Here is a 23,523-nt window from a genome sequence, read left to right on the forward strand (position 1 = left end):
AAGCAATCATCCTCAGATGTAGCTATTGGAGTGAATTATTTGGTTCTGGATGATCACTTTTGGGCAATAGGTTAAATTTGTTTTTGAATATGTAGTATTCAAAATCTAAGGTAGCATCCAACTTCAAGCAGCAACAAACTGAAGAGAGTTAAAGGGGTGAATTTATCTGTAGAGAATCATCTAGGCTAACATTTAATTCAAATTTGGCGTTGACTACATGGAATGTTAGTTGGAGCTGCTATTTACTCCTTGCTGCTTTCTAGGTCCAAGGATGTTAGAAATTATAGACACCAATGATTCATGCATTTCACTCTTTGAACCTTTTCGGTCTCAGCAGATGTAGTCCAATAATGTTGGGACTTGAGCCACGAAGCTTTTGTGGTTTGCTTACAGGGGTCTTCTCCCTGTAAGTATGACCATTTTCTTTTGTCCTAAAGTCAGAAAAATAAAACTCTTACATTTGAGGGTGGGAATGTTGCTTTGTGGTTTAGTTTAGCTCCTGTTATCTTTTTTCGTTGTCTTCCATCTTTTCTTTTGTAGGAATGTGACTGCTTTAGAAAGTATCTGTACTTCGACAACCGGGAACATGTTTTCTGTCTAAAACACTGCCTCTTCCAAAAACAAACGTGAACTATTTTGAACTGATTTGTTATTGATTCAACAATATGATATATCTCATCATCAATGTCCATAGTCACAACTGAACAGACATACCCAAAATGTCCCTGAAATCTGTTCGAAACATCTCAGGTATGGGACAATTGCCAACAAGTCCCCACATCACCACAGTTTTGGAATGTTTCCTAAGCATCTCTGATTCTCCAAAATGTCAGAACGGTGGGTGTGAGGATTCTTTTTGGGGGACACATCCCCATGCAACATAGGATTCAATCCAGCACAGATAAGAGGGACCCACACTTAAACCCATAATTGAAAACATGTATACATGAGCAATGGAATAAATTGAACATCCCTCTTCGGCTGCAACTCATGTAGTTGATCTGAAATGGTATCCTATGGCAAGAAGCAGGCCTTGTTTCCAAAATAGAGAAATAGTGAAAGAATTTACAAATGATGTTAAAAAGATTTATGGTTCTACAATGGGGCATCCAACATATTTTCTTAGTTTGCCCAATTTTGATGTGGGAGGGGTGTGTCTGGATCACAAGCCAATTTGAGAGATTGGCATAGGAACAAGGATCCAATTGATTGGCGGTGGCTTCATGGTATAGGCGCTCTAGAGTCATCGGCATATGCCACGCTGCTGCTCTCACAAGTAGTCAAGTCCTTGTCCTGTAAAAGTAAATGGAGCACTCAATCTTTCACCCATCCAGTGAATAGAAAGTGGCTGGGATCAAGAAAGGCAAAGAGCTTATTTTTTATCCATCTAGTGAATACAAAGCATTTGAGATCAAGGAAGACAAGGAACTTAGTCTAAATTCATAGCAAAATTCATCTCATTTCCTGGAAAACCCTAGGTACAAGGAGGGTCCTTTCCAGAAATGGGATCAATAGACAGATGATGGTGTGTGTTTGGATGACAAAACACAACAAGATGGGCTTGCTGAGCTACCTCTAGGAGCATATACTTGAGAGCAATGATTACCTAGAGAGTTTATCGAAGGAGGGTCTAAGCAATGATGATGATGATGACACAACACAAGAGTCACCATGAGGACTGACCGATGTTTGTTCCGTTTCATTTTTGTAAATGCCATTCAGCAATTTCTTTAATATACCTGGTTTAAGACTATAGCTATCGATGAGAATGGTCATGCTTTTCTAATCATTGTTCAATGCTGAATGCTTGAATGATTTGAATCTGAAAATGAATATGAATCACTGCTGATTTTACATTAATTTCACTTACGTTTTTCCCTATATATCAAATTTTGTGTATCCTTAACATACCTTGTCCCTTGCTTCAAAAAGTGTCCTACCCATACCGATGCACCTTGACAACCTAGATTTCACGATATTTTTTAATATAAGGCCATCTACTATTATATCTTCAAAATGGATTTGCTTGCCCCACAACGATGATAAGAGGTGGATAAGAAATTTAACTAGTGTCATTTTCCTCCTGAGGCAGCTTTGAAATATCCAGTGGTATGATAATCAAGTTAATTTGGTACTATTCTGGTAACATGGCCTTGATTACATCACTATTGGCACTGAATACTCTGGAAACTTCAACATAGATGGATAAGCCAAATTAAAAATATTTGTTTCTCAATCAAGGTTCCTCAAACAACACAAATTTGTATATATTACCCCATAAGAGAATGTTAAAAGAAAACAATCAACAAGAGAGTCATATTGAGGTCGTTTACTCCTAATAATGGGAGGGGTATGTTCCAAATTCCACCACAGCTATTTTTGTGTGCTTCTATTATAGTTGCATGTAACATGTCTTCACCATCAATCCTAGCTCTTCTGTACAATATACATTTTGGAATGTATTAGGTAGTTGTATCACATGAATATGATAACATATTTTTAACTCCAAAGATACCCGTGGTAAGGATTTCTGGCTGAAGCTTCAGAGAGCTCATCTATCATTTTGGTACTAGGTAAATGTTATATTTATGGGATCAAAAAAAATAGCACAACCACTATATCTATGATTGAAAAAAGCAACACATGGATACAACAAACTCGTTAACTCATTAACATATTCAAATGCAAGAGGTAAGCACTCATGTTCATCCTAGCAAAGAAAACATATACATGGCAAATACAATTGAACATTGCAACAAACTGTTTTCTCTACTACCAAACCAATAAGTTCAGAACCCAGTACTTATGATTTCAATCAGTCGTAACATAAAGAACACTAGTCCAGCTCTATGCCTCAAATTATCAACTTTTACCTTTTGATGTGTTTTTCACTCTCTCAAAGTTCACGATTACACCCCAAGTTAGTTGCTCATCCTGTGAGAAAGACAGTTTGTCTTTCTCTCCACTTGTGCTTAGAATGCGGATAAGCCTTCCAGGCTGTAGAAAAGGTAAACAATGTCTTGGTAAAAATACAATATTACGTATGTCACCCTTGAAGCTACGGAGCTGTTCGAATAGAGAGTAATAATCTTTTAATTTATCTTCTTCCTCGATCACAATCAAGTTTCTCTGTTCCTCTAGATCCTTCACACGTTTCTGCATTCATGCATAAACAAATAAACAAAAAATATTGCCAGGATCATTAAATCACTCCAATCTAGCTCATTCAAAAACATGATCTAAACTTCTATAACACAGTGAGATTTGAAGACTAAATCCTTTTCATATTCCCATCTGTATTGAACTACAATCAGAGCTTCTCATGAGACAAGTAGAAAATGACAAAGTTGCAGAGTAAGCTTTGTAATGAACTTTCATCAAGAGAATCCACTCCGCACAAACAATATTTAGTATTCGGTTGCAATGTAGATAATGAACCTGAAGATTGGGAAGAGCACGATCAGACTGGAACTGATAGAAAGATTGCCTCAGCAGAGTCTCTGGATCACCATCCTCGCAACGCATCTGATTCAATAGCATATTGTAGCTCAGATGGAAAGCACTGTCATAAAGCAGACAAAACAATAAGAATTGTTTGACACAAGGTCATTAAACACTATCATTTGACAAATATTAGTTTGTTGTCAATTATGGGCTATAGTAGCCATAGCATTCTATGAGTAGAAATACAGCTGTAAAAAGAGAATAGATCCACCTGACTAGAAATCAAACTTAATGCAATTAGAAAAGAATAAATCGAAAAAAATTAAAATAGGGCAAACAACAGTTAGAAGGTCCTCAAGATAGAAAAAACATACAATAGTATGATAACTGATAGATAAATTCAAAATATTACCTGAAAGATCACCAAATAGAAGAACATTGCACATTTGGAGCCACGTCAATTATATCCATTTGTATGGAAAACAAGCAAGGGATTATTGATAGAGAAGTACACAACAATTCTTATGTTGTATACTTCCAATAGGCAGAGAAAGATCTGAATAAAGCTGGTTCAACAAGACTCATGAACTTGGATGAATTGTCAAACTCAAATTCATCTGCATACATGCTTTGGAAAAACAATAAGTACCCTTTAGGGTATCACAACATTAAGAAATCAAGCATACCCTACTGGTCACCATCACATCCACTTCCTTAATACAAAGCATATAAGAATGCCCATGATATCACATCACTGACTATTCAACAATTATGCAAAAGCATTGCCCATCAAAACAATGCGAATGACACCTTACAATAAGCACCTGAAATCCAACTATAAAAATATATATATATATATATATATAAATTTAAAAATTTAAAAATTACTGCAAAGAAACCATTTCCAACATTTCTACTAATCAATGATGTCAGAACCGGTCAGTTTCATGCAAACTGGCAGTTCTCATCCATTTCTGGCCAAAATTGGCCAGGAACAGCTGGATGGAACCCATCACACACAGATTTGTACTGAACCAGACGGCTCAGCACAGAACTGGTCAACCAGACAGTTTAGGGACTAAAAGAGCAGTCAGCCTAGAGCCTCAGAAAGAAAAATAAAAACAAAAACTCCCAACCCTCCAAAAATCCTAACTAGTTTATAAAAACCCTCTGAGAACAGTTTTGTGCTGAACCAGCAAGCTTAGCGCAGAACTTGTCAACCTGATGCTCTAGGACCCAATGTGGAAAAAGTTGAAGTCGGGATTAATTCGGCAAGGGTCCAAAAGTTGAAAAACTCGGCAAAGTCGGGAGTTTTTCGAAAAAGTCGGCAAAAAGTCAGCAAAATTAAAAAAACACAAAAGTATTCATTTTTTTAATTTTTTTTAACATCTAGAGTATCCACAACATCAAATAAATGCATTTCCACATAAACATGTAAAGAAAGCTAATATATAATATGTATATGAAGTCTAGTGCTACATCACATATCAAAATAGTGAATCAACCACTGAATTTTGAATTTTGGGTCCTGTCTGAGTCTCAACTCTCAAGAGTCAAAATATCAACAAAAAATATAATAAATGTACATCATGAGTCATCTAAAAGTCATCAAGTAATCACTAATCAGTCACTGAGATCATCTTCCCCTTTTACGGGAATAGGGAATGGCTTTGCCTTTTCCTCTAGAGGAAGAAGACCCTGCCCCTGGGGATACAAAATGAAATGGATTCAATCGTCCTCTAGAAGCCGATGGAAGAGGTGGCCTCTGTGCTACGCTGCTGCTGCTGTTGCCCACCCTAGATGGTGTCACCTCCTCAGCATCCTCATCCAGCTCTGCTACTGCCTCCTGACCCTGATGTTGCTCCGCCTCCTCCTCCTCTATCTCTGGCTCTCCCTCCTCTGCAAGTACTACATCCTCTAGATCCACACCTAACCAATCCGGGATCGTGTCCAAGATCAGCCTCTCAGTCTCGACTCTCCATGAAGCGGTGGTATCAATATTGTCCAATGAGATGGCTTCCACATCAGTAGGTTTCTGAAGCTGTCTCACCCACAATCGAAGATTGTAGTAGACGTAGACCATGTCATTGAGGCGTTGGGACTCCAATCTGTATTAGGGTCATAGATTGTAAATTAGTACTTAGAAAATTTAAATATTAAAATTAATCAAACGAATTCAAAAAATTTAATTTGAAATCTTTTTAGTTTTTACCTATTGCGCTTTTTGGAGTGTATTTTGTCAAATACACTCCAGTTGCGCTCACACCCAGAGGAACTGCATGTTTGGCTAAGCACTCGAATGGCAAGCTTTTGGAGATAGGGTACTCTGGCACCATAGCTTGTCCACCAAGCATCTACAAGTTAAAAGAAAAATGAGAAACATAAAAAAAACATTGAAATTCTAAACTTGAAAGTTTGAAACAAACTGAAGCTTACTTGGCATTTCGGTCGTCCTATTCTTAATAGCCATGTTAAAACCAAATGTGCCACCTCCCATCCTATAGACCTCCATTTCTTTAGAAATCTCCTCACGTTTTTGCTCAGATGACACCATCCTCTCGACACAAGTGAAGAATCCATCCATCACCTCGGCATCAAATCTGAAACCATAAGCATAAGAAAATGCAGGGTTGAGGTAGACACCTACAGCATGAATGGGGCGATGGAGGGTATTGTTCCATCGTTGATCAATCACTCTCCATATGACCTGTTGTTTCTCTAACCCCTCATCTCCCTTATCTGCATAATAAGCACGGATGGCTTCTTTGGCCCTATCCATGGCCTCATACAAGTAGCCCATTGCGGGCTTGTCTCCATCAACCAACCGAAGAACCTTTACCAAAGGTTCTGAAATGGCGCACACCTCCTCTACTCCTGCCCAAAAGCTCTGATCATATGAAACTAGTCTGCATATGCCCTCTCCCTCCGGTTTGCGGCTAATAGATAAAGAACGCCAATCCACTGAGAGAAACATGCTCTTCACCTCCCACATAGAATTCAATAGAGACTGAAGAGATATGAAAGTAATGGCAAATCGTGTAATGGCAGGTCGCACCAACTCTTTGTTGTTGGTGAGTTTTCTCATCAAGCTAAACACAGATGAATGATTATATATAAATTTTGTTATGCTCTTGGATGATTCAACAATATCCCTCATAGTAGGAATCTTACCTATATCCTCCAACATCAAGTCAATGCAATGAGCAGCACAAGGTGTCCAAAACAAGTTAGGATACCTCTCCATAAGCATCTTGCCAGTTGCAACATAATTTGCAGCGTTGTCCGTTATGACTTGGACAACATTGCTTGGGCCTACTTCCTGAATGAAGATGTCCAACAACTCACATAATTTACGTGCATCTTTAATGTGTGCAGATGCATCAACAGATTTCATAAACATTGTCCCCTTGGGACAACTAACCAAGAAGTTAAGAAGGGTCCTACCCTTCAGGTCAGTCCAACCATCTGACATGACTGTGCATCCAGTGTGCTCCCATGATGCCCTAAACTCTGCCAATCTAGCAGTGCACTCAGTCTTTTCATCTTGAAGAAGGGGCCCTCTCAATTCTGCAAAGGTGGGGGCTTTGTACCTCGGGCCAACGACAGCAACAGCATCAAACATAGGCTGGTAGAATGGGTTTGTCTTGGCAATGTTGAAAGGAACATCACTCCATAGAAGACACCTACTGACCAACTTGTCAGCTTCTACCTTTTCCTTTTTTTGCATTGATGATTTGATCCCAGGTTGTGAACCAACTGTTGTTCTAGGAACAAAAAAAAGATGAGATAGAAGGATGAGTACCCATGGGTGAGGAAGGTGATGCTGCTGTAGAAGCACTGTCACTCTCAATTCCCCCCACCCTTGAGCCCCCTACAAGTTGGTTTCTTAGTGCTACCCTGGTGTCTTTTCCTTCTTCTTTATCCATCAATGATTGAATGGCCCGTCGGATGATTTCTGGACTTGGTTTTGTGCAAAGTTCAACATTTTGCCCTGGAATTTTCCCCAAATGGAATTTTAATCTGTTGATGCCTCCTGACATATGCTTGCCACACAAATTGCAAGTCAAATACATTCTATTGACCCCCCCAGTTTCGGGTGTAGCATCAGGCTCACCAAACTTCCACATAGAATCCAAAATCCTCGGCATTTTGTTTTAAACTTTGAGCTTGAATTTAAAGTTTAAACCTGGGCACAAAAAAATTGGAACAAATTCAATTAGCAATGATCCATCAAAATAGTAGCAATGGTCCATCAATTTAATGACAGAACAAAATGTCACTGTAATATATATGACTTCTCAATAATATATGACAAGAATCTATAGGTAATACCGTAATACATCACATAAAATTTGATCATATTTTTCCCAAAATATGGAAATATTAAATGTCGTTCAGTGACCAGTCACAGTGATTTGATGCCCTTTCTGCAACTGTGCTACTCTACACTGCCCACTAACAGATTCAAATTTCATAGGCATTAATGTGACTCCATGGGCATGAATCTGTTAAAAAATTAGCATAGTGCAAGTGAGGAAAGCTAACATGTAACAGGCATCAGCAAGTTTCCTTTTGATGAATTCAACTTCATCCCAACGTTTGGATTCAACATGTTCCCAGATTTTGGAACAGCCCCATTTGGCTTCCATGAATCTTTCACGATTGATGAAGTTTATAACTTTATTGTTATTATCCATGAAAATGCCTTGATGACTGTTTTCGCATTTTCTTTGAATGGAAAGAATGCATGAAAGTGGTACTGTCACTGTGATTTCAATTTTCAGCCCTTGTCATTTCCACATCTTGTTAAGAAATTTCAAAAATATTAGATGTGTTGATATGGTAATTAGTAATTACTAATGAGGACTCGAGATATAGCATATATTCAATGGTTTTATTCAGCTATTTCACCGTCCTTTTCTACAGCAGTTGATATTTTTTTGGTTGAATTTTACTCATCAAATTCATGCTTTCTGTTGTCCTAAACAGACCTTCACTGTAACTGTTGATCCTATGATACGATGAATGATTCAATTCCCTTTGACTTGGAATGGTTTTCCACTGGTTAATAAATTGTTAACTCGTTAAGTTTCTAGATCACAATGCTACGGCTTGTAGTTTTTAATAAGGAGCATTCAGTAAATTTATATTAAGCATATTTTTGTGTTGATATTTGTGCTAAAGGGGAAGAGAAGGTTGTTGGTTTGATAATTGTTCATGAAAAGACCCCTTCGAGTTCTTTCTTAATTGAAAATTTTCAAACCCACAAAATTGAGAAATCAACCACCAAAATCCTTTAAAAGTTTAACGTGTGTAGCAGTAGAACCAATTCATGCAGGACTTTTGTTTTTAATATTTATAGGGAAATGAAAAGCAATAAACAGGAAAGGATTTAACATTGGATCTACCGACAATGTTGAACTGGAACAATTATTCAACGATCAACCTTGGCAAATGCTATCAATCCGGGTCACAATTTGAATTTACGCCGGCTCCTCTCCACGCTTGCAAACCCTCGTTCTCTCGGTTCTCCACAGCAGCCACAGCGAGCAATGAAAAACGCACAGGCCAAAAACTAAACTGAAATAACCCTTTGCGGCTTTTTATCCGCCAAAAAAATTTCATGTCGATTTTTTCCATCGACTCGCGATTTAATCGGGAGTATTTCAATAAAATCGCGATTTTTTCGTTTATGAAAAAGTTGCCAAAAAATCGGCCGATTTAATCCTTTTGCTGAAAAAATCACAATTTTAGGAATAAATCCTTATTTTTTCGGGACTTTTTCCACACTGCTAGGACCCACAAAAACTGGACAACCTAGAGCCTCATAACAAAACAAAATAAAGACTCACAGCCCTTCTAGGAAGGCTAGGAAGAATATCCTTGCATGGTCCTTAATGCTTGGTAGCTTGCCTTTGAAATACGTCGGAGTCCCCAACCCCAAGTGTTCCTTCTATCAGAAAGATGACATTGTTAAGCACCTTTTTTCTGTTTTTTCATTGTGCCAATGTGTCTGCGGATGCAATCTTTTGTAGTTAGCTCATCCCTAATTCTATCTCTTGGAAAGATGTCATGTCCTGAATATTAAGTTCTAAGTCCCAACTCAGCGTCAAAATATCAACAAAAGTTATAATAATGTATCTGATATCATGAGTCATAATGTCATATACAATGAAATGAACCAAATAACTAATATTACTGATTTCCTCTGCCCCTCTTGCGAGAAAATGCAACAACTTTCCTTCTAGATGTAGATGGTGTTGGAGCTAGCAGTGGACTTTGTTGTGCTCTAGAAGCTGAAGAACTAGGAGCTATAGGAGGTAGACCATATCCTCTACTGGTGACAGGGGTAGCCTGGGTAGTTGGTGTCACCTCCTCCTCCTCTACCAGGTGGTGTCACCTCCTCCTCCTGTTGCTCCTCTTCCTCCTTCTCCTCTACTCCCTCCACTACCTCCTACTCTAACCAATCAAGGACCGACTCCATGATAGGCCTCTTGGCCTCAACCCTCCATGCAACAGTGGTGTCAATCCCATCCCAATGAGATGGCCTCCACATCAGGTGTACTCCCAAGTTGCCACACCCACAATCGAAAATTGTGGTAGAGGTAGGCCATGTCATTAAGTCGTTGGGACTACAACCTGTACAAGGGTCATAAATTAATAAATTATAAATAATAAAATAATAATTATAAATAATATTATTTAATGAATTCAAAAAATTAATTGGAAATTTGGAATATTTTAACCTATTGCACTTCTTGGTGTGTATTTTTTGAAATACACTCTACTTGCGCTCACATCCCAAGGAGCTACATGTTTGGTTGAGCACTCGAATGGAAAGCCTTCGGAGATTGGGTACTCTGCCACCATAGCTTCTCCACCATGCATCTACAACAAATAAGATAAACATAACAAAAAAAAAATGAAAGTTGAAAGTTGAAGCTAAGTATGAACTTCAAGAGACAATGAAATTTGAAACAAAAAAAAGCTTACCTAGCATTTTAGTCTTTCTATCCACAATAGCCATGTCAAAGCTAAATGTGCCACCTACCACTTTGTATATTTCCATTCCTTTGGAAATTTCTATACGTTCTGCTGGAGATAGCAGCATCCTCTAAACACAAGTGAAGAATCCATGCATGACCTTAGCATCAAATAAGAAACTACAGGAGTAAGCAAATGCGGGGTTCAGGTAGATCCCCGCAACATGAATGGGACGATGGAGTGTATTGTTCCATTGCTCATCAATCACTACCCATAATAGTTGTTGTTTCTCAAACCCCTTATCCCCCTTATCATCATAGTAGGTTTGAATGGATTCTTTGGCCCTATCCATGGCCTCATACAAGTAGCCCATTACGGGCTTGTCTCCATCAAGAACCTTTACCAAACGTTCAGTAATGCTACACACCTCCTGCACTCCCACCCAGAAGCTTTCCTGGTATGAAACTAACCTGCATATGGCCTCTCCCTCTAGTTTGTGGCTAAATGCCAAAGCACGCCACTCCTCTGAAAGAAACATTCTCTTCACATCCCACATAGAATTCAAGACGGATTGAAGAGATATGAAATGGGTGGCAAACCGTGTAATGGCAGGGCGCACCAACTCCTTGTTGTCGGTGAATGTTCTCATCAAATGAAACACAGATGCATGATTATATATAAATTTTGTAATGTTTTTTGATGACTCAACAATATCCTTGACAAAAGGAATTTTTCTTATGTCCAACATCAAATCAATGCAATGTGCGGCACAAGGTGTCCAAAATAAGGTATGATGCCTCTCCATAAGAATCTTGCCAGCAACAATATAATTTGCAACATTGTCCATTATGACTTAGACAACATGTTGTGGACCCACCTCCAGAATGAACACATCCAACAAATCACATAATAACCGTGCATCTTTGATATGTGCAAATGCATCAATAGATTTCATAAACATTGTCCCCTTGGGACAATTAACCAAGAAGTTAATAAGGCTTCTACCCTTTTGATCGGTCCAACCATCTGACATCACAGTGCATCCTGTGTGTGCCCATGATGCCCTAAACTCCTCCAATCTCTTAGTGCAGTCAACCTTTTCATTTTGAAGAATGCGCCCTCTAAAGTCATCATAAGAAGGGACTTTGTACCCTGGGCCAACAATAGCAATAGCATCAACCGCGGGCTGGAAAAATGGATTGTTCCTTGCAACGCTGAAAGGAATATCACTCCAAAGAAGAAACTTGCCCAACAACTTGTCAGCTTCTTCTTTCTCCCTTTTTTTAATAACTGAAGTGATAGATTGTTGTGACGAGGTGTGCTTCTAGGAACAAAAAATGATGAGGTAGCTACAGGGTTGGTTGTAGATGTTGATGGTGAAGTAGAACCAGGTGTGCTTCTAGGAACAAAAAATGATGAGGTACCTATAGGGTTGGTTGTAGACGCTGATGGTGAAGTAGAACCAATACCACTCTCATGTTTACCTCCCAATCCTGACACTCTACTCCCTGCTAGTTGACTCTTCAGAGCTGACTTGGACAATTGGATTTGCTCTATTTCTTCCAATGATATGAGGGCTCTTCGGATGATTTCTGGATTTGTATTTGTGCAAGGCTCTACCTCATGTCCAAGAACTTGTGCAAGGTGATACTTCAATCTGTACAGCCCCCTTGTAATATGATGTCCACATAACTTGCAAATCAAATTTGATCAGTCAAACCCTCCATCAAGTTCACCAAATTCCCACAAAGAGTCCAATTTCCTTGGCATGTTTGTAACTTTGTTGAACTTTTGAGTTTTAATGTAAGATGAAGTTTGAAGTTTGAATCTAGAGCACAAAAAGAATTGCAAGTTAAAAAAATAAAATTAAAATTTACATACAACATTTTGAATTTTTTACAACAAAAAAACCCTCAACTCAATGCAACAATAATGGCAAAAAATACACATTCAAGCCTAAGCAAAACTGATGAAAATAACTAGGGCACAAGAAAAAATTAAACAAATAAATCTAACAATCAAGTTTTTGCATTTTTGACCAAAATAAACCCTCTTCACTAAATACAACAAAAATGAAAACACACACACACACACAATCAAATCCAAACAAAAATCATGGAAAATAAATGGGTGATAGAAACCCAAGGAAAAACAAGAAAAAAAAACAAAGAAACATGGCCAAATTTGATGCCCATACCTGAAAACAATGCTTTGTTGAAGAAACTTGGTCCAAACTTGAAATTTTTTTGCCTGGGATGTGCTCAATTCCTTCACTTTTCTCCTCTTTTCTCCTTGTAGATGTGTTCTCCTCCTCCTTAGCTCTCACTCTTCCCCTCTATCTGAAAAAAAAAATGAGCAAAAAAAAACCAAAAATCGCTTTTAAAACTCATTGTTCCACGGCCCCACGATTTTTTGGGATCAGATCGCAATTTTTTCAAAAAAAAATCATGATTTTTTGGAAACAAAAATAATCTCCAAAAAAATCGCGACGTTTGCATCACTGGTCCAAAGCCTCACTAAGTGACCTAGACAATGTGCAACATGCATGAGTGATATGATTGTCACCTCAGCAACTACTCCCCTCTCTTTAATGAAGGACAGAATCCAACACAAGGGAGGCTTCCTTAATAGAGCTTTAGGATCAAGTAATCAAAGGATCTTAAGCTAAATTCCCCTGAAGGATCCTACAACAAAAATCCACTAGATAAAGGTATGACAAACTATGGTTTGCAGTGGATGGAGCAAGTTCAAGATTTGGGTTCGACGGACCTACGGGTCAATCTAAAGGCTAGGGTTAGCCTAAAGAGTCTAAAATAGGTTACTTGAACACACCAAAGTTTGAAAAACTCAAAGCTGCTGTAAACTAGAGTTTCAGGCTACCAAATTGCACCAAAACAATTGTTTATAATAGCAGCAAATTTAGCCATTAAAAATATGTAAAAATTCTGTGAGATGGAGGCTAAATTTGACAATAAACTAAGGACAAATTGCAAAGAATTTTGTCAGTTAATAAAGCATGCAAACAACAAATAAAGTTTGACGTCAGCCCTAGAAAATGGCTGAAAATGCATGAAAAACCTTAAATTAGCTTCTCTAATGCAATTTTAGACAGGACCTCACCATAAGGCTTACATCAATAAGCCAATAAATGCTTAAAACACAAGATCTTGTTGCAATTTAACCATAATTTACCATAAAACAAAAAGAAAAACGAATTTTAGATTTTAAAAAACTGCTACAAGTGAGATAGACTAGTGCCTTCTCAATCTAGGGTGTATGGAGTCTAGAATACAAACTATTCTAGGGTTTCTTTGGAGTGATTCTAAATCCAAACAAAACTAGGGCAAATAAAATAACTTACCCTAGGGTTTGTAATTTAGGTTCTCAATTTTCCTAATGATTAAAGGAAAGAAAATCCTATCTCTATTCCTCGGACTTAGGGTTTAGCTCAACAAGAGACAATGAAGCAAATACCAACCAAAATAACTTACCACAAGAACATTAATCCCACTGAACATACTACCAATATAAAGTAAAAAAAACTAACGTACTTCACCATACAAAATCCAAGATCCACCATAAGCATCCATGAAAAGAGATCACATCACATCACAAGATCCACCCAAGAAAGTCACTCTATTAGTCCTCCATTGCACACTATAGAGAAAGGTCACTAATGAAGAGTTTATTATGTTCCAAGTGTGACGAACATCCAAGAGAAAATAGACTACCCTATTTATATGAGTGTAACCAAGTCTATTTCCTTTAAATTAGACCTCAAATCCCTAAAAATCTTTAAATCAATGATACAATGTGGACAGGTTATCAATTCAAACCCCAAAGATTGCCAAAACAATGAAATACCATGAAAATAAGCATCAATTAACCCACATTTGTGAGTGTAAAATCCTCCAAGAGTGACATCATCATCCAAATGTGTGTCTCTCCATGAAAAGGTGCAACGAATAGCTCACGAGATGTATCTTATTCCATTAGTGATGTTTCTCCATCCAAATGACATGTCTCATCAACAAAATAGCCCCCTCTTAAGCCCAATGTCATCCTCCAAAAGCTCACATCATCATCAGATCGGGTGCTAGGATGACATCAACAAGCAATAAGGTACAACACCAACCTGGGGGTGTGCTATTGTCTCAAGGCTACACCAACTCTCCAAGTCAACATCTAATGCCCTGGGGCTGGAGGAGGGTCACATCATTTATGCTAAGTCCTCATAGATGCCAGCACTCCTCAAAGGGCTCTAATGTCCTCCATCAAGTCTCATGCGTCATCATGGAATGTGGATAGAAATCCTCTACAATGTGTTGGAGAAGCATCATATCATCCATCAAGGAATCTTGGTTGCACCAGTAAGAATCATTAAATACATACTCAAGGACTCAAGTGAAATCGACAATACTCTATATAATATAAATGATTTGCCATCAAGAGAGCGAATAATGGCATATGATAAGTCCCTAGGGACTAATAAAAATTTTCTTTGGTTTATGGGTGTCGTTCTTTCGAGTTGATTTTTCTATGCTTCTTTTTAGTTCTAGCCTGTAATTTGTGCTTTAATTAGGTTAATTCTACAAGGATAGATCGGTGATCACAATTTGCTTTACCAATCTAGCAAGTGACACAATGACCACGAAGGGGAGGTCTAAGCTTTTAGGATCTTCATCTCACCCTTAGCTCTCATTAAAATACACATTTTCAAGTGTTGGACAATCCCTTTTAGGGGGATTTTCAACTGAACTAGTGGATATTGGTGACAGTTGTCAGTACACAGTCGGGGCATCATGAATGAACAAGTCCTCTTAGTGAAGTCATATTCTCTCTAGGTTATCCTACAATGGATTGAGTGGGATAGTTTCACCCCCAACTCTTCACCCAGCTAGTTCTAAAGGAAGAGCTCACAAAGAGGGGGTTGTGATCTTGGCCCAGCTATTGCCCTTAAATATTGGCACTAGTCTTTGTATTCTTCCATCACTCTCATTTACTTTCTTTTTTCCATTTTCCTTACTACATCAAAAAACATTTCAATCCCTAGGGTTATTTGTGATATCACCTTGCTTTGTATTGTCTAAGTCCCAGTGATCCTAATAAAGGAGGCCCCCTTGGAGTCGAAGGAAAGCCAACCAAAAGAGAGGCAAGGTACGTTGTTGAGGTGACAGTGGGTGACCTACCCAAGTGCCACTGAAATTGTGCAGTGTGGTTTGGACCTTTTATCATTTCAACACACAACTCGCAAAGGTAACAAATAAAGTCTAGCTCGAACTAGGGGCATGTGCTCACTTTAGCATGCATGATCCATGTGCTTAGACGAGAAGTTCATGAGAATCCCAACAATCATTGGTACTCAAAGACTTGTAACCTACATGACTCTAACCTTTGCTAGAATATACAAAGGAAATTATTAGTAGCATAGTAACAACGTGATACTATCACCATAGAATAGGAAAAAAAAATTAAAACTACATATCAAAATGTAAACTAAACTACCATTTCTTTTATTTTTGGAACAAATAATAAGATAACTATGCAATGAAATCAGCATGATAAAAGTCAAGGAGGGCGCAAAATCAACATGCATGACACAACCTACCCTAAACTACTTTAATATAATCAAACAAGTGCTATATAAGGTTTAAGAATTCGACCACTAACTGGGAATGGCAACTTCACCCCATCAAGGTTAGTCAAATAAAAGGAATCAAATCCAACAGCTTCATGAACCTTTTATAGGTAAGGGCCATCATCTACCATCACTATATTTCCTTTTTCAAATATCTCCCTTTTAATATTATGATTAGGTTTTTCTTGGATATATGTCTCCTTTTTCTTTTTACCCTTTGATCATATTAATGTGTTGTAGATGTTTGAATAGTATGGAACGACAATTCCTCAAGGCTTATATCATCATTCAAGTGGCATATGTCCCTCCCTATGCTACCCATTTTTTCCAAATTACTATTCCCTAAAGGAGTTTGAAGGCCAAAATATTGCCAAGCAATATCAAGGATTAAAGGTTTTATATGAACACTTTCATCAATTTTACTTACCTTAACCTCTTCATCAATATTCTCCTATAAAGCAAAAGTGAATATACACAAATCTTGAGGATGGTCCTGGGTTGATGTCATTGAATTAGTGGAGTCATGATGGCTCCATAACTCTCTACCAGGATGGGCAGCTTAATAGAGAGTATTACTTAAGTCCTCTACATGGTACCTTGTGTTGGAAAATCGGGAGACTTGCAGTTTAATTTAGATTTTCATTTCTATAGTAATTGCGTGAATTTAGTTTGCTTCTTTATTAATCTTTATTTTGATTCTTTCATTAAACAATTACCATAATATGCACATGAAGATCACAGAAACAAAAAAACACAAGATATCGGCTCCAAGCAAGGGGAAAACCCCTCCAAGGGGAAAACCCCTCCAAGGGAAACCCATAAACTTCTCTTCTTATAGAATCAAATCAAATGGGATATCCAAGACCCATAACCACAGAAAACTTCCACCTCTAGATACCAAGTCAAACCCTCCTTTTTCCCAGCAAATCCATCAGCAAGAGACCAGCAATTGTAAATGTATCAAGGTAGAACTTCCACAAACTTTAAGCTTGAGAAGAAACCCATTCTTTCGTACTTTGGTCCTCCTCTTCATCTCTGTCCTTTCTGCAATATTTCAGACCAAAATCATCCAAGTATGTGTATCCAAATGAGCTCCATCTCCCTTATATTTATACAGTTCAGAGGGGTGTGAATAGACATGTTCATTGAGGTCGAGCTGACTTGACAGGTAGGCCAACTTGGCACCTAAAGGGGTTTTTGACCCTAAATTACATATTAAAAATTATTTTTCCTTTTTCTTTACAATAGGTCCAAATAGGACTTGACTCTTTGACTCAAAAACCTAGAAGCATGAAGAACATACTTGTCTAGAAAAATAATAATAATTTTTCTTTTTCTTTTCTTTTGCCTTTTACATAAAATACATAATGGTACAAATTATAAATCCTTTAACTAACAAGCTCTTCTTATTTCAGAGCATAATGTTGGGAAGCTTTATGTGAGACACCACACTACCTCTCAAGGCAAATACCCCATTCGGATATTCACTAGCTATGTTCATTTAGGACTTAATCTTATCTTGGATTACCCATCCTCAAAGAATATTAGTCCTCTTCGACCACTCTTGTCTTGGATACCTATCCTATCCTCAAAGAGTGTCGGTCTACTTCCTATCTTTGATTCTTTATCCTCAAGGAAATCTCAAATGCTTATCCAATCCTCCGGACCCCATTATCCCTCCATGGCCTTCACTAGACGTACAGTTGTTAGTCCCGGCCTGGTGTATGACACATGAAGAAGAGAATATAATGCCCATCATCACTCCCTCCAAACAGGGAGGAAATCCCTTACTTCCTTTCAATTGGGACGTCATAACCATAAATTTTTTAGCGTGTCTTGATCAATACATCAGCTACTAGTTCTTCATGGAGATTTTTGAGTAGTTGCATGGCTCCTCCTTTCCTTTTCATCATATAGAGCTTTTATCTTTCTGGATATAATGGAGCCAACCTTTTTCTGTGACAGGGTTCAGGCCCTTAATCTTTCATATCAGTTTCCTTTAGTCATCATCAGCAGAGGCATTATATTGCGCCAATCAAAGTAGAGCTAATCATAGCTCCCTCTAATCATGAAAGTGATCTTCATTGTCATCGAAACATACACATCAGGTTATCTTCTTGTATTGCTACCTTTCAATCCCAAGATGACGTAGACATATTGACCACATAATCCTTCAAGGATTACCAAAGCCATCCACTCAATCCATGTATTCAATGAAATGAGTTCAAAACAAATAGTTGTAGATGCACTGTTAGGTCCCTATACTACTAGTGTAACCCCTTATTGTTATTAGTACAACCCCCTTATTATATTTTTGTGCCCATGTATTCCCCATATTGTTATTATTGTGCCCCATAGAAGCCCACTATTGTTATTATTGTGCCCTTACATTATTATTGTTATGTCGTCTCTCATTATATTATGACCCCTTAGACTCCTATACATAGAAAGGAAGCCTTGTCATTTGTATCATCCAAGAATTGTTCATTTGTGTAATGTAAAGGAGGTTACCCCCTCGAAGAGGCTGAATTCTAAGGCGTTTATCTCTCTTTTCTATCTTATTGTGAGCTGGTTTCATAACATTTGGTATCAAAGCTTTGGATTCTAGGGTTTCGCTACTCCAAATAGGTCATTGTAGAGTTTTCGTTATAACGTTTTTCTGCAACGTTTCAAAAGCTAAAAAAACACCCATTTGAGACGAAATATCACTGAACCTCGAGTCTGAATTTCAGATCTTGTCTCACTATATTTTCGGAGATATGATCTAAGGAATTTAGGGTTTTTGCAAGCTCCAGAATTCCATCTCAAACAGGTCATCGTGGCATTTTCGCTATAATTGTTTTTCTACAAAGTTTCAGACTCTGAAATTAAAACCCATTTGAGCCAAAAACTTGGTGAAGCTCGGGCTCGAATTTCAGATCTTGTTTTGTTATATTTTCGGAGATACAGTCCAAGACATTTAGGGTTTCTGCAGGCTCCCAAATTACATCCCAAATAGGTGACCTTGGGAAAATCGTCATAACTTTCTCTTTGAGCATCAGATTGAAATTTCGTAAGAAGTTACAAAAAGAGGACGAACTTTAGTTTTCTGTGTATTGGTTTCAAGTCCTAAGGTTGAAACAGTGACACGTGGCACTTCGTACAAGTTCGCTCTACTAAACTAGTCTATAATCAGGTCATCGTGGGAGATTTGACATAACTCTTCCTTGCAGAATCCAATCTTGATCAAACTTGTGGGGTTAGAAGGAAGACTCAGAGGGCTACTACAGGACGGAATTTCAGAACTTGGAAATTTGAAGTTACAGAGTTATAGTCGTTTCAAGATCGATCTCCTAAAATCCAGAAAAGGCAATATGAGGAAGTTTGATGGCAAGGATCCGTTAAATTGGATACTACAAATGGAGTAATATTTTGATCTAAATGAGGTGAAACTGTTACAAAAGATATGTATTGCATCTTTATATTTAGAACCAAATCAATTTTTATGGTATGAAGGGCTTTGTTCTCATAAACTACTTGTCACGTGGTCAATTTTTACAGAGGAAATGACAGCACATTATGAGGATACAAAGAGAAACACCTTCTTTAGCCAATTGATAAATCTCAAACAAAAGTGTTCAATGGCAGAGCACATTGAGGACTTTCAAAAATTGAATATAAGGGTAAATGATATTCCAGAGAAGCAAAGGATTGATGTCTTCATAGGGACTTTAAAGGATTACATTCAATATGAGGTTCATCTTTGGGACCCTGATTCATTGGAGAAGGCATTCAAGTTGGCAAGAAAAATTAAAAGCGAAATTATGGAAACAAGGAATCCCACCACTCACGACTATAATTACGGAAGTGTTTTTTATCCTAGCCTTCCACAACCTACAAGGTTTACACCACAACAATCGGAAATTAAAAAAAAAAAAAAGAGAAAAGGGGCTTTGTTACAATTGTGATAGCAAATACACTAAAGGTCATAAGTGTGCTGAGAAAAAATTATTTTTCATAGATTATGAAGAGGAGGAAGAAAAGGATCAAGAAACATCAAAAGAAGAGGATATACACCAAGAACCAACCCCAGAGAAAGAAGAAATGAATCCAACCATATCTTGTAAAGCATTGGCAAGAATTACCACTCAAACTCTCAAGATAGAAAGACATATCAAGAAGAAAAAGGTTCAAGGAGTAAAAGATTACATCGAGAAAGAAGAAATGAATCCGACTATATCTTGTAATCCATTAGCCAGAATTACCACTCCTCAAACTACCAAGATACAAGGACATATCAAGAAGTAAAAGATCACATCGAGCATCGAGAAATGAATCCGACCATATCTTGTAATGCATTGGAAGGAATTACCACTCCTCAAACTCTCAAGATAGAAGGACATATCAAGAAGAAAAAGATTCAAGCAGTGAAAGATCACATCAAACATCAACAACAAGTTCTCCAACTTTTAAAGGACAACGCCACTTTGGTGTAGAATCGAATGAAACAACGGGCAAATCAACATCGCAGTGAAAGAAGTTTTGATGTAGGCGATTGGGTATTTTTATGACTACATCTCAAGCAAGCTATTTATGAGAAGGAAATGTTGGCAATACTACATGCACTTAAGAAATGGCGACCTTACCTAATGGGAAGACACTTCAAGGTAAAAATGAATCATGATAGTCTTAAATACTTTTTAGAACAAAGATTATCTTTAGAAGAACAAAAAAAATGGGTCACAAATATGTTGGGTTATGACTTTGAAATCATTTACAAAAAAGGGAAGCAAAATGTTGTCGCAGATGCACTCTCAAGAAAAGATGAGGATGTGGAAGCATTGTTTTGTGCTATTTCTATTATCCAACCAGATTGGATAAACGAAGCAAGGGATGAATGGAAGAAGGACGAAGAAGTGTGGCCACTCATTCAAAAGTTGCAGAAGATCCAAGTTCAAACAATATTGCCAGAACTTGACGAGGAAGGAAAAATCATATTGGAACCTAGAGCAGTCACAGAAACAAGAACCCGACAACTACGAAATCGATCAATTTCAAAGTATCTCATCAAGTGGAAGAACTTACCCGCTGAAGATTCCACATGGAAGGACAAGAATTTTATACAGAAGCATCAAGAACTACTCAAGCGTTGAGGACAACACTTTTTGAAGGAGAGGGGCATGCTAGGTCCCTATACTACTAGTGTAACCCCTTATTGTTATTAGTACAACCCCCTTATTATATTGTTGTGCCCATGTAGTCCCCATATTGTTATTATTGTGCCCCATAGAATCCCACTATTGTTATTATTGTGCCCTTACATGTAACGAATAAAATATATAAATAATATAAATATAATGTAAATCATAATAATAATTAGTTAAGTAGTAATTAGGTTGAAGAGGCATGTCTAAATGAGACATGACCCTTCATGAAGAGACACTTGCTTGGTATATAAGCAAGCCTCTCATTTTCATTGTAAATCATTCTCATTTATTCTATTCTTATTCATATATTTTAATATAATATTTATATCCTTAATGGATAATTTGATATTCCAAGTCTTTTGGAGTAATTAATTTTTAGAGGGAACTTTGTTCGCTTCATTTGGTATCAGAGCAATTCGGTTCTCAGGCTGTCCGGCTGTCCATCCGCTGACTCCGTTGTCCACTCATTCCAGCTACATCCCAAACCTCGCGTCCCCTTCATTGAAATATTCGTCCTATAACCCACGCATATCCACCTCCCTGTCCACGCACTTCCCGGCTTACAAAATCCTTCATCTTCTTTGCGTGGGCTCTACGGATTATTATTTTTCCTTAAATGGGCGGTTACCCCTCGTCTTATCTTCGGCTAACTATTATTAATTAATTAATCGTTTCATTTCCGATTTTTTCCATTAGTTTATTGAACAATAACTCTGTGTAGTACAGTCTAATCGTGTTCTGCCTGCAATCTAATCTTGTTCCGCCCCCCAGTCAAGTCAATATAATAGTACGTCATAAAATATTGGTGCAGGTGTGGTAAGGGAAGCCCCGCGTGAGGATTTTTATTCTCAAATTTACCTTTTTCCGCGAACAAAGTGCAGGACTCTGTTGTGGACAATACAGTTGCCGCTCCCATTGCCTACCGCTATTTCCAACCATAGCTCGGATATTTCCGACACTCCCTTTCCATTGCCTCGTTAATCATACGCCATTATAACCCGCGATTCCCGTCTTTTTTAATTAAAATCGTGTCGCTCGTTCTCCTGACCACCCGCTTCACATACTCGCGTCGTTCTAGCCGCAGGCCAAACAATACAATCGCCAATCCATCGATCCGTAGCCATTGTTAAAAGTTGCGGCGATATTCGCTAAATTGTGTTTTTTTGAACAATCAAAAGGTTCTATCAGTGAACGTGATTGTTCGGGTAGAAATATATAATATAAATAATATATATTTATATCGGCAATTTATATATAACGGTTAATATATATATATATATAATATAAATATATATAAGTTATATATATATATATATAAAAGTTAATTTAATTAATTAAATTTATTTTAATTAATTAAAAGTTATATGTATAAAATTTATTTTAGCTAAAAAAAAAAGGGAAAAAATATTTTAGCTGGCAAGTAAATACACGCCCCCGCAAACCCGCTCAATGTCGACAATGACAATGGCAGATTTCCAAAAAAAATTGTTGGATGTAGAGCATAAGATAAATAGCAACCACGATGAGGTCAGTAAAAGATTAAATGAATTCCAGATCAAGCTTGGGGAGCAAGCTGATGAAATCAAAAATCTTCACGATACAACAAATCGAATAAAAATAAAGATGGAAAATTACCATGTCCAGACAGAAGCAGGCATCAGAGAGGTCTTAACAATGCTGAAAATTCTGTGTAAAAGGTCGAATTGTACACCCGAACAATTACTAAAAGAAGGTGAAGAGAATCAAGAACACATCTCGTCAGATTCAACAAAGTCAACAGACTCTCATGACAAAGTTGAACCCCCAAAAAATCAGCGACACCCCACCAAGAAGCGAGTAACACAGCCTTTACAAACAAGCAACTCTGGGATAACTTTACCAATCAACACCCTTTTTTCACTCAACCATTAGCAACATACCAACGAAGGGCAAAAGTCAAGATGCCTAAATTCGATGGAAACGAAAAAAACAATGTTGCATGGATAAATAAAGCAGAAGAATACTTTGAGATATATGACATCAATGACGATGACGAAAAGCTCAGGCATGCATCCATGAAAATGGAAGGAGAAGCATATAACTGGTATATGTGGTGGAAAAAAAACAACACACGTCATTAGCTGGAGAAAATTTAAAGATGCATTCTTCAAAAGATTCCAAGGTGTAAAGGAAGAACAGTTCTTTTCAAAACTCATCAAATTACGACAAAAAGGAAGTGTGGACGAATACACTCAAGAATGGGAGACCTTAGTAACACGAGTACCTAGGTTA

The 23,523-nt window shown here is 37.6% G+C and overlaps 1 protein-coding gene across 3 annotated transcripts in view; it reads right to left on the minus strand.

Moving 5' to 3' along the window:
• MTR4 (RNA helicase, ATP-dependent, SK12/DOB1 protein) overlaps nucleotides 1–23,523 on the minus strand; it is a 330,317-nt gene that overhangs the window by 96,892 nt on the left and 209,902 nt on the right. For all 3 annotated transcript variants that reach the window (XR_016260991.1, XR_016260990.1, XM_089433314.1), the window contains exons 8-9: nucleotides 3,439–3,562; nucleotides 2,874–3,156 (exon numbers count right to left, since the gene is read on the minus strand). Coding sequence is in view for 1 of the 3 variants with exons in the window: in XM_089433314.1 (XP_089289440.1) it covers nucleotides 2,874–3,156; nucleotides 3,439–3,562 (407 nt within the window). In the remaining 2 variants the exon portion in view is untranslated. The remainder of the gene's footprint in view (nucleotides 1–2,873; nucleotides 3,157–3,438; nucleotides 3,563–23,523) is intronic.

This window comes from Pinus tabuliformis, chromosome 5_1 (genome assembly GCF_031772625.1).
Source record: "Pinus tabuliformis cultivar Carrire ecotype Pingquan chromosome 5_1, CPIR1, whole genome shotgun sequence".
In the NCBI taxonomy this organism is placed as follows: Eukaryota; Viridiplantae; Streptophyta; class Pinopsida; order Pinales; family Pinaceae; genus Pinus; species Pinus tabuliformis.